General features: G+C 39.2%; 1 protein-coding gene across 1 annotated transcript in view; it reads left to right on the top strand.

Annotated features, from left to right (window-relative positions):
- The window catches only part of AHNAK2 (AHNAK nucleoprotein 2), a 72,140-nt gene that overhangs the window by 38,570 nt on the left and 21,509 nt on the right, over nt 1-12,061 (top strand). Inside the window, exons 2-6 of the mRNA XM_040068511.2 lie at nt 8,601-8,677; nt 9,450-9,539; nt 10,225-10,281; nt 10,899-11,040; nt 11,387-11,562. Coding sequence (XP_039924445.2) covers nt 8,601-8,677; nt 9,450-9,539; nt 10,225-10,281; nt 10,899-11,040; nt 11,387-11,562 — 542 coding nt within the window. The remainder of the gene's footprint in view (nt 1-8,600; nt 8,678-9,449; nt 9,540-10,224; nt 10,282-10,898; nt 11,041-11,386; nt 11,563-12,061) is intronic.

Below are 12,061 nucleotides of genomic sequence, written 5' to 3' on the forward strand. Positions count from 1 at the left end.
AGTGTTTATTGACAGAAAAGATTTTTATCTTAACAAAGTGAGGGAACTGTTAACTTTATCTTTAATGTAAAATATTTTCCCATAATAATTTTCTGTCACCTTTATCCCATATCTCTTGTATTACATATACATTAAGGAATTTAAAAGCTTAAAAAATATTTTCCTCTGTGGTGATTTACATCCAAACAAGTTGCCCAGGGAATTTTCTCTCAAACTGAAAACCTGTTTCAGAGGCAGATATTTATATAAAAGCCCCCATAAAAGGTTGTGGGAAAACTTCAAGGTTTGTTTCCGTGTTCCTGTTTTGAGAGGGGCTGTGCCCAGCATACCAAAGAGATGGCCAATGTAGCATCATTCCATTAATATTGCTGTATCTGGGCACTTAATTGTGCACTGAATTTTATCAGTGGCGTAAGGAGAAATAAAAGTCTTCTGGACTGTAAGGACCGTAAGACCATAAGGATCATAATACGGACTCTTTCTATATATGTAGGTATGTATGTGTTTATATTTAAACACAAAAATTTTTACTGAGCATTGATTCTGATGAGGATTTTTTTAAGCAAAGAGTTTGAAGAGCATTTTTAGCAGTTTGGGCTAAAAAGTCTGTTTCTAATTTGGTAAGTGGTAAGTGCCATTTATACAAAGCCCGCATCAGTTTCTTTGGGCTTTTTGCAAAATGTTACCAGTTCCTCTATTCTTATCTTAAGACATATTCTTACAGAACAAATGTGCTTCCTACCAAAACCACACAGAATTAGCATCTTTTTTCAGTGTGTCAGTACTGGGCTACCTTAAGAGACAGCTTGGGGTGACAGCCACTTCTTCTTAAGAAATACTGACTCTGTGGCCAGAGAAATTGAGTCTCCGGGGCTGCCAATCAAGCCTATGCAGGCAGAGAGATCATTTTCCATAAATGCATTCATTTGGTTCATTTATAAATCTGAGCAGGGCTGTGCTTTGGCAGTGGAACAGGCAATCTGCTTTAGTAGAAGCCTGAATTCTTGGAAGGGTGAATCAGAGAGGGGAAGGAATGTGGCAAAGTTAATTTCTGTGATCTTTATGGGCCTTATCTGCAATAGGCACCCACCTGCCCCTGCTTCTAAGCGAGGCATGGTAAGAGCTGAGTTCACAGCTATCTGACAGGGAAGACAGCAGGAATCAACTCCTTGCTGTGAGAAGAAGGCAGATGTGCTGTGCATTCGCTTCCCAAGTCTAGTTTGTTGTACAGGTAAAGGGGTTTCTTTCAGAAAGATTGCCTAGTCAATATATTGGATAACCAAATAGCTGCAGAGTAGTTCCCACGAGGGTTTCTGAAGCTGGTAAGCAAGTGAGAGCCCTTCATTTGCAACAGGTTCCTGAAACACTTCTTAAAACTCAGTTCATCCCAATGGGCACTGACACTCCAGGGAATTTTATTTGGGTATCCATACAACAATTTACAGCATGGTAGCAAATCAATTGCAAGTAAAACCAGTATAACCCAAGAGAGAAAACTGTTGAGAGTCCCAGGAGATAAAACTGTTGAGGATCAGAGAGGATTAGACCAGTCTTTATTGCTTTATTTGGCTATGAATTGCTAACTCACTTTCTGTCCAAAAGGGTGGTAAGCAATTTTGGTTCAGTTCAGGAGTTCGGGCGCACATAGCAACAATTGCAAAAAAAGTTATTCCCTTTTTTATTATCCTTTTGAGAACAGGCCCTGCTATCCTGGAAAAATCATTATTGATAATTATCAGAGAGGGTCCTGATTCACTACATTATCACAATATTATGCCAGAAAACACTGCAGGAATTCATAAAGGAGGTAAAGCACAGAGTGGAAACCCATTCTGTCACATAAAACCTGAGAGAGAGGAAAATCCCTGCCTAAGAAGACAGAGACACAGGGCAGGAAGTTACACCTACCCTCCATGCAAACAGAATAAAACTTGTGCTTCTGAGACAGAACCATGGCCTAGGGGAAACAGCACAAAATCTGTGGTTGTCTGATGGGTACCATGAGCATTTCTCCGGCTCCCTTTTTCACTCTGTCACTTGTAGCTGTGTTTTACCTAGGAAGAGGAGGGATGAAGCAGGAGAGCCAAATAAGTTATCAACCACTACTGCCTGCTTTTGCTGTCTCTTTTGGACATCACTATCCATGTTCTTGCAATAAACTTTGGTTAAGAGCTTATTTTCAAACTCTCCGTTGCTCATAGGAAATATTATTCTGTTTCAGTAAGAGGTGAAATATCAGACTAATGAAATACTTTAGTTAATATTTTATCCTTGTAGCTGAAGAATTACGTGGATCTGGCCAAACTACATTTCCTATATAGCCAAGTAACCAATAAATGATGATAGCTAGATGAAGGTCATTAACTCAGGATCTGGGAAATTTCAGTTTGACAGTTGGAGAAAAAAAAAAAATCCCCTGTGCTTTTCATGTTAAATATGACTCAAGCTAAGAAGGTCTATGCAGAGCCCCACCAGAATGATTTATTTTCATGCTCTGAATTGTTCCATGGTTTCTATTAAGTTTATCTTTACCATTAGAGGAAAGGTGGACCACTCTAAGAATCAAGAACTTTCTGATCAGCCTTCCTAAAGGTTTTGCTCCTATTGTGACGTGTGAGCAAGAGTGCTTTTAATACTTTTAAATGTGTGGGCAGAACTTATCAATAAACACACACTCATGGGAAAGACATTCACTCTCCTTTTCATCTGGGGGCTGTTAGTTTCTGTTTTTATGGTAGTGTTTATATCAGTTCTTAGTTGCCAGTGCTCTCTTACACATCTTTTCTGATATTAGTCAACCTGTAGAAAATGCTCTATAAAATCTTACAGAGCTCGGTATGGTCTGCAAGGAACCTTAATTCTCGAGACATTTCCCTGCTTGGATGTACTTTGCAGAGCAGAGTACTGTTCCTTTTGATAAAAATAAGTGTTAACTTTATGGACAGTCCTCTGACTGGGCAAGGAGGCTCATGATTGTAACTCACGTATATATAATGTCTTCAAAAGGTTTTGAGATGAAATGATTTGAAGGCTTTTAATGAAGTACTCTAACAGCCAACAAGGGCAGCTTAACATACCAAGGCAATGAATCAAAACATCTTGTTCATGCCTTGAATGGAAGGAAACTATTCACGCACGTTGGTTATTTGGGAGTAGCTGCTCCTTTAGCACGACTGTGCTACAAGCCCCTGCTTTCGGCTCCCAGGTCTGAGCTACATTCATCACAGCTCAAGTATGCAGCCCAGGGACAGAGTGCAGCCAAGGGGCATTGCCAAACCAGTGCAAAACAAAGGCAGGAGTGTAGCTTGAACACCGGCCCAGCTGGTTCTGATAGCATCCCGCTGATAATAAGGCCTGTTAAACTCCTTCAGCAGCAAAATCTTTTATCTTCATTCCACAGAGCAGTCCTTTGTCCTCATCCCACAGAAATTTCAGGGCTTGGTGGGGAGGGTCCGACTCCCAGCACAGAGCAGGGGGGAAACGCTAAATGGGCGGTGCTGATCCTCGCTTTGACACCTTTTGTGAGGCAGAACGGCTCCTTTTTCCACTGTGGAAAAAGCCGCTCTGTTCAGAGCTGACAAGCTGGTTCTTCTAGGTGGAGCTGCTGGGTGCCCCCGCTGTCTCGCTGGCAGCGGTTCAAGTGAAGTAAGATGACATTCCTGCGGAGGAGGGCTGGGAGAGGCAGCCTTCTCCGTGACAGAGTGCCCGCATCTCCCCGCGGCCGTGGAGCCTGCCCAGATAGAGTGACAGCCGCGGCATTCCTGCTGCGCTCCGGCCGTGCCCCAGAGCCCTGCCCAGCAGTTGTTGTAACTCGGTCCATGGCATCTTGCAGGACAATGGAATGAATCCAGGTCTCTGGAATGCACTAGGAAATCTCTGTAGAAGATGAACCTCTAGATTTTTTTTATTTTTTTTTTTTTTTTTCCTGGTGGTTTTCCCCAGCATCACTGGAGCTGGTTATTGGAAATGCCACAAACATTCTCGAGGTCGTGGTGGAGCCTGCACAGACTCTGTGGGAGCCTGTGCTGTAAAACCGTGGTTTAAGCCTCACGGCAGCTTCCTTCAGGAACACAGCACATGCACAACAAGGTTTATTTGCAGACACTTTCAGATTCTTATCTTTGCAGCTGATGCTTGCAGGATCATTTCCCTCTCCGGCATTGCTGGCTTGGAAGTCAGGTGAACTTACCTATCTGAAAAAGCGTTCTTGAGAGGCCAAGATGAATGTCAGGCATGTGCATAGTGTTCCTGTTATCAAGTGCTTTCCCGAACTGGGACCCACGATTTGAAATATTCGAACTATTCTAAGTATTCCCTATTTCAACTATAAGAAGTGAATCAGAAGGGGCTGCGGGACTTCATCCAGCACTGCTCGGGCGGCTGTGAGAGCTCTGAGGGAGGAAAAGGAATCCCAGTAATTGCGATACCTGCAAGAGAGGGAGAACGAGCTGTGGGGGGGAAAGTCAGGCACACCATCCATCTGGAGAGAGGGATGTGGTTTTAAAAGCAAAAGACATTCTGGAGAAATGCGTTAGCAGTTACCAGCCATTCATGCATGAGGAGTAACAGCCCATGACAGGGTACCTGAGGGCAGAGGGACAGACAGACCTGCAGGTACAGGGACTGATGGCTGCAGGAAGAGAGGCCTGGAACAGGAGACAGCTGAAGCTGCCCATGACAGCAGCCATGCACATCTTTGTTTACAACGAGACATAAGCCCGTGAGGGAGCACCGTGAAAACTGCTGACCTACATGTATGAATTCTTCAGTGGGTCAAACACAGTGCCAACAATGACAATGACATTAAATTATTACTGCTGTTGTTTGTCTTGCCATTATTCATCCCTCCTTCTCCTTAGTAATAACACAAATGAGGTTCTGTATTCAGAGTGTGCTTTGCTCCGTCAGAAAAGACCTGATCTAAAGATGTCCCAGCCTTGCCACACATCAAGACACAAGTTTTCTAACTGGCTATGGACTCAGAAATACTTCCACAACACTGCACTAACAGGACTGTTTGTTTCTTGTCACAGCTTAGAAAAGGTAACTACCAAATTCCGAAACCCTCATAAAGAAAAGACATAGGTTGTGACCTTAAATAACAATAAGTGAGTGAGCAAAGCCTAAAACTTTTCACCTGTGGACAGATATTCACCATGCATCAGGTTTCTGTCTGTTAAGAGAAACTATTTGTTGAAGTAACATTGAAGTTGATGCACGGAAAAGCAATATGCTTAAAGATAAGAGCAGATTACTTAAATTCACTATTCATATGCAAATATAACTTGAGTACAAAATCTTAAAAAGCAAAAAACCCAAATTTAAGAATTGAAGAGAAAGGGCTGTAGTCCGTAAGCAGAGAAGCTAGGATGATCAGTAAAAGACATTATTGTTTCTTTTATTAACATCTCTGGTATTCTCATGTACTGTTTTATTTTATTTTAAAGTATACAGATCACAGGAATTTTATATGCCAGTGTTCCAATTAAAACTAAGTTTCTCTTCATACAATACATTAAGCACATTTGATTTAAATTCAATGACACAATCATACTTGTAATTCATTATATTGTATCAAATGTGATTTTGGAGACTGTTACCCACTGGATGTGAATACCAAAAAAATAACCTGCTTTTATTTTTCCTTCTGGTTTTGCCCAAACATTCCATCTGGGTTGCTAGGCTAAAGATAAAATAATTTTAAAATAATTGCATTTCAAAAAGTAGATACACATTTCAGTCATATGATATGAAAATGATCCGGCCTATATAACTCCTACTGCTTATTTTCAAAAAATTCCCTTGTTCTGAAGCCAGTCCAGTGGCTATTAGAAGTAGTCACTGATGTAAATTCCATCTTGTTTATGAAAATATTTTGAACAAAGCATTGATTGTCCAGAGTGCATTAAAAAAAGTTAAAATCTATAAAATGTTGGCATCGCTACAATTCGGGGCATGAGAATGACATGCATATAAATCATAGTTTATTGGCGCAGGCTTTTCTGCTCAGAAAGAAGGCTTTGCTGAAAATGTACTGTAATGTCCCTCTTTTATAGATTCCTTTTGAAAGTATTCTGAATCAGGAAAGAATCAGAAGCAAATCTCAGTCTACAGTAGGAATCAAGGGCACAAGTCTTTTGTGACGTGAATTAACTATCATACAGGGGCAGCCTAGGCAGAGTTTGGGGAAATCAGGGTGGATGGAAAAGACTCAGTGTGAAGCTTTGGGAGGGAGGGTCATCTGTGTGTCTGATGCCCCCCCCACGCAATCTCACCCACGTCTCTGTTAGCCCTGGAGGCAGTAACATATGTTGGTTGATTCTTTTAGGAAAAGGCGCTACTATCACAGTTTAACGGAGGTACTGTACTTGCATTGCTCCAGTTGCAGACAACTCAAGTGTCACTGAAGTTACATCAGAGTAAAACAAGAGAAACTGCAGTGAACCAGCCTAAGAAATCTCACAGATGATTCTTTCCTGTTTCTTTTCCAGTAGGAAAATTATTGGCAGCCGCCAGGGATCAATGCTGTAGTTAATGCTGAAGTGCTGTGCTGAAGAGCAAACACTCCAGCAATCCAAGCAATTTTCTGTTAAGTCATCCTACTGGACTGCAGGACTTGTGGGTGGGATTCTCCCAAGTGAAAAATATGGCAATGCCACAAGACTAAGTCCTTACTATTTCTTGGAATTTTAGTAACAGCCATAAAATTTATTGTTGGCACCTGAATCTTTAGAAGCACTAGGCAAATCAAACAATCAAGCATCAATCCTGCAGCTCTTCTCCTCATATGGTGCTTATAAAAACACATTTGGTGAAGTGCTTAATGAATGGATTCCAGAATTTTCAAGCAGAAATGCTTGAAATCTGGTTCATAAATCCATGTCTAAATTTTTTAACAAGGTCATGCTAATTTTTCAAATTTCTTGAGCTTCAAAATGCTAGAGCTTTTGAAGAAAAAATCAAGCTAAATTTCAAGCAGATCTTTACTCTGAGCTAAAATGTGAATTAAGACCATTTTCTAGAATTTTCTAGAAATGTCCATTGTAAGTGTCAGGACTAGTGCTGTGAAGGTTAACGGAGGAAAGGTCTTGCAGCCCTGATGTCTTCTGGGTTGGTCCTAATTCCCTGGAGCTGGAGTACTGCAGGAGAGCTGGTTATGATGCGGTACATACAGCTTATGTGGGATTTCCTTCTATTTTAGCAAGTTTGGAAGCTTGACCCACAGATTGTTATGGGATAGTCCCACTGGAAGTACATTATTTCCATTCATCTTAACAATGTGGTCCATCACTGATCATTGGGGCATAACTCTTTCAAAACTTAGCCTGTACTATATAATTTCAACTTCAAAAAATCAAGGAAAAAGTAAATGTAGGAGATCAGAAAACTGAGGAGTGACCAACAAAATTCCAGTTGCTTTAACAAGAGCTTGGCAACATGTGTAAGTCAGTGATTGCAGACATGACTAAGTCGTGCCATCTTGTCTGCACAAACAGAGTGTAACATCCAGAAATTTTGTGTTCCAGCCCGAGGATTCTCCATTTAAAACAGACAATGAGTTGCACAGTTCTTCTTGTCAATTGTTTTCTCTAGTTTCTGAGCATTTTTTCAAGCCAGAGGATCTGTTTAGGAGAGCCAAAACTATGTATAGTAATGGCAGTTGCAAAACTGAGTGTTGGGGAACTAGACAGCCTGATGGCTTGGAAAAAACGAGTATGGAGACAGGAAAGAGACTTAGTTATTGGGACAAGGACTTGTGCATGTGAATAGCTGGTGCATTAGGGAATATGTAGTTCAGCCACACTGTCCTCTACTGGCTAAACCTGGATCTTTGAAAACATCTTCTAATTCATTCTGTTTTCTTTATTTGGTGCCCAACTGAAAGCATTTCAAGAGAATCACACTTTCAGACAGCTCATCTTCTTCACCTCATCTCAGTCCACCCTCAGTACTTAGAAAACAGAGTCTTTATCACTACCAAGGTTCAAGATGTTTACTCTTCTGTTCTTAAGACCTTTGTCAGAAAAGAGGAAGAGTTTCAATATGGAGAATCTTAATCAATTTAATTTATTGTGAATTAGCAGACTGTTAATTACTGATTCTGTTACTTTAAATAATAAAACAGCTCAGGGAAAAATACTTCAGATTCCCTCTGTACACCTTTCCTTCCCTTTTTCTGGTTTCCTGTCCCTCCAGGCCTTTCTTGTGGGCTACACTCAGTCCCTTTGGAAAGGTGGGGGCTGGTGCAGGAGACAGGGGTCAGATAGTCACTACTTTTCTTTTTCCAGAGATATAGAAAAATCCAGAAATGTAAAAGCTTTTGTGAAAAATTAAAATCCCCAGACTGCAGAAAATGTAGAACTAGAAGTTAGCCAGATTATAACCCCTGCCCATGGCTGGTAGGGAGAACTAGGTGATCTTTAAGGTCCCTTCCGACCCAAACCATTCTGTGATGCTCGGAATCTAAATTAAGGCAGACCTTTCCACTGGCCTGTGCACATCCCTTGCCATGCTGCTCCAGAGGGTTTCAGCTTGCTAGCTGACTGCTCTGTGCTCTGTGTGGATCCTGCAGGCACCAACAACCTGTGTGCTGCTTTCAGGTTCTGGACGACAGCTGAGACCGGCTGAGCCCTCGGGAGATGCTGATATTGATGCAGATGCAGAGGATGAAGATTCTGTGAGTTTTTTAGAGTTGAATTTTTCTGTGATGAGAGTTCAGCAAAATGGGATCTTGAATATTTTGTTTATAGCTTGGTTTGCTGGTGATTTTCCTTCCCATTAAAAATGTTGTATTTTATCATGGGATTATCCTGCCGGCTCAAAAACCAGAAAGATGTTTCAGTGTAAAGGCATCTGCCCTTTGCCATGGTTCATTGGCATAAGTTTACTACCAAGACTTAGCAAGCTATTACATAGCTGTTAACTACAGTAACATTTCTTTAAAGACTTAGACAGTTTAGGTTCCCTATTGTCTGACTGCAGAAGGAAGAATGCCAAGTGCTTGTCAGCAGAAATTTCTGCTGGGACTTTTCCATAGTTTGCTTGCTTATAGAAGGCAATAAAGTTTGAAGACATTGGATGCAAAGTTTAGGTGTGCAAATAGATCAGGAAAGGGATTTTATTGTTTTACTTTGTCAATTATTACTAGTTGACCCGTTTTCAGTCTGTTCAGTCTGTAGATGCATACAATACATAAAGAAAATCAAAATAAGCATACCACTGTTTTTTGTCTCTCGTAACCCTGTCCCTTGTGGTTTTGAGTGCTTTAACATGAGAACTGTATTTGTTCTTGACCAAAAAAAAGTTATTGGTTGTTTTTTATCCACCATCACTAATGAAAGATTTTTACTCAGAAGGACTCTATGCATAACTAGAAACACTCCTAAAAAAAAATGAGTCACTGCTTAATGGTGGATGTTCCTTTATCACCCCTCATGTCTTTTCCACAGGTTAATGAAGTGGCAGTAGAAGACATTCGTCCAAGGCCACAAGGATCCTCTCCAGTTTATGAGTATCCCATAGAAGAAGACTATTTAAAGGCAAGACGTTGAATTTTCATGTGGGCATGGCATTATCAAGTTGATTCAAGAGGCTTTAGCTCCCACAAGTAGCTGAGAGTCACATGTCATAGAATGAGACATTGCTGCAGCCATATTTTCTTCCTGTCCCCACCAAAATTGCATCTGAGCTTACTGATGGTTTTATTTTGTGCTGGACTTGCTGACCTTGTTTCTTGTCATAAAAATGCATTTGATTTAATTCCATGAAGGATACGAGGCAGAGAGCAGAAAGAAATTACAGTGTTTTTCCTGTTAGAATACCTAACTGGTTTGAACCTTACTAATAAGTTTGAAATTCATACTGAAGTTGAATAAGTGAAAACAAAACAAAACAAAAAGGTATGTTTACAAAATCAAAAGCATGAATAGTGTGCTACATTAGGACACAGAAAAGCTTACAATATCTTAAGACATTCCGTTTATGACATTTATTTAATGCAAATTTTGTTACGATGAAGGGAGGCTTTGGCATCTATTTTACTACTATATAGTAAATAGTACGGTTAAATCATTCATGTTGTACACTGCACTTGATCCTGATTGTGCTCTGTTGCCATTAAAGTCAGCCTCAGTTCTTACTCTAAACCAGGAATTTTAACTGACTTTGTTGTACTTAAGAACACTATGACTTCTGAACATCAAATAATTAAAAATTATTTTTCAGCTTCAAGAAGAAAACAAAAAACATTCTACAGACAAATCAAAACAGAGTCATCCACAGGTCAGTCTAAAGGCACTCTGTAGTTTTAGGTATGAGCCTTGTAAATAGTAAAGTTTGTTATTACACAAAGACATGAACATTTATGTTCATGGTGGACAGGAGGAAGAACAAATGGGCAAAGACTTTGGACTTGTTTTGACCAGGAGCTTCACGTATGGCCGAGTTGTGTGTGCAAGAACATTTATTTGCCCTATTTGGGGTTCTTCCATAATTCTTTTCAGAATTCTTTCTTTAACCTTCTCTGATTTGAGTGCCGTACAGCATTAGCTCTTAGTCTGACTTTTCTGGCCCATTGACTTTAATTCGAGTAGTTAATATCTTCATAGAAAATACAGTCTTTCAGCCCTAAAAGTTTCCATATGTTTCACATTTTAAAATTATAACCTACTCTACTTTCCCTATGGCCCTGATCCAACATGACCCTAACACATGTGCTTAATTCTAATTTAGAACAGAATCAAAACCACACTGAGTAAGTATATTCTCTGTTTTGGATAATCTTTTGTGAGCCATTGAAAATATACCTGAGAAGACTACATTTTTTAATGTAGAACAACTTAGAATCCTTTAATACAAATGAATAACAATGAAAAATTCACATCTTTTTCTGTCTCTAGGAAACAATGGAAGTGACCCTGAAAACAGAAGTGGAAGCTGGTGCTAGTGGTTTTAGTGTGAAAGGTGGAGGAAATGAAGGAATATTTATTAAAAAAGTACTTAAAGAATCTCCTGCTTCAAAAATATTTAGTCTTAGAGAAGGTACAGTCTGATCTTTTTATTTTGTTTTGATTTTATTCTGTATCTTTAAATAATGAGTATTGTAGCTGTGTGATCTGCCATCTCTTTAGGTATCAGAAATAGTAGATTTCAGACCAATTAATGTTATCTGTGAGCTTAACCTGTCCATATTAATAATTTCTAAGACCACTTGCTTGAACAGTAATGATATGTGATTTTTTTTTATATCATAAAGAAAATCAGTTTTCACTGGAACAGTGAAAAAGACACATAGAAAGTAGTATATACAAAACTAAAATCTAAAAAAAATTGAAAAATCTATAAGAAAACACAAAGTAATTAAAATTATGTATTATTTCACTTGTAGGTGATCAGCTTCTAAGTGCCACAATATTTTTCGATAATATCAAATATGAAGATGCACTCAAGATTCTCCAGTATTCCGAGCCCTACAGAGTCCAATTCAGCCTCAAAAGAAAAATTGCTGTGCAAGAAGATCTAGAGCACTCCGCAGCCCGGCACAAAAAGGAAAGGATAGGCCAGGTAGATATCTGAGTAGTTTACAAAGTTTGGGTAACATACTAATGTGGGATGTGGAAATGGATCAGAAAACACACATTTATGTCTTCTTAAGACTTAGGCATGTGTTTAAAGTAACTAGCATGAATATTCATGATTAAAAAAAATCAGACACAATATTTGCAGCTTCTTAAATATCTAGAGTGAGACTGTAGATTTTACATTAATCCACATTTTTGTGTTAGGTACAAAAATATTCTTTAGTCAGCCAGCATTTTTTTTATTGTTAATTGTCCATGGATAGAACAGATTTGAGTAATCTCTGTAATACTTATATTCAGTATGTTCAAAAATGTAAAATATCAGTAAACATTTTTATCCAAAGGTCCTCTGTAAGATTTTCTATTTTAATAAAAAGTGTCTAGCCACTGATATTTTGATAGACCTATGATCTTTTCAGAGGTTTCCATCAACTTAAAAATTATTTTTAATACTATATATAATGCATTTATACAGACATATA

The sequence above is a fragment of the Hirundo rustica genome, chromosome 6 (genome assembly GCF_015227805.2).
Source record: "Hirundo rustica isolate bHirRus1 chromosome 6, bHirRus1.pri.v3, whole genome shotgun sequence".
Lineage (NCBI taxonomy): Eukaryota > Metazoa > Chordata > Aves > Passeriformes > Hirundinidae > Hirundo > Hirundo rustica.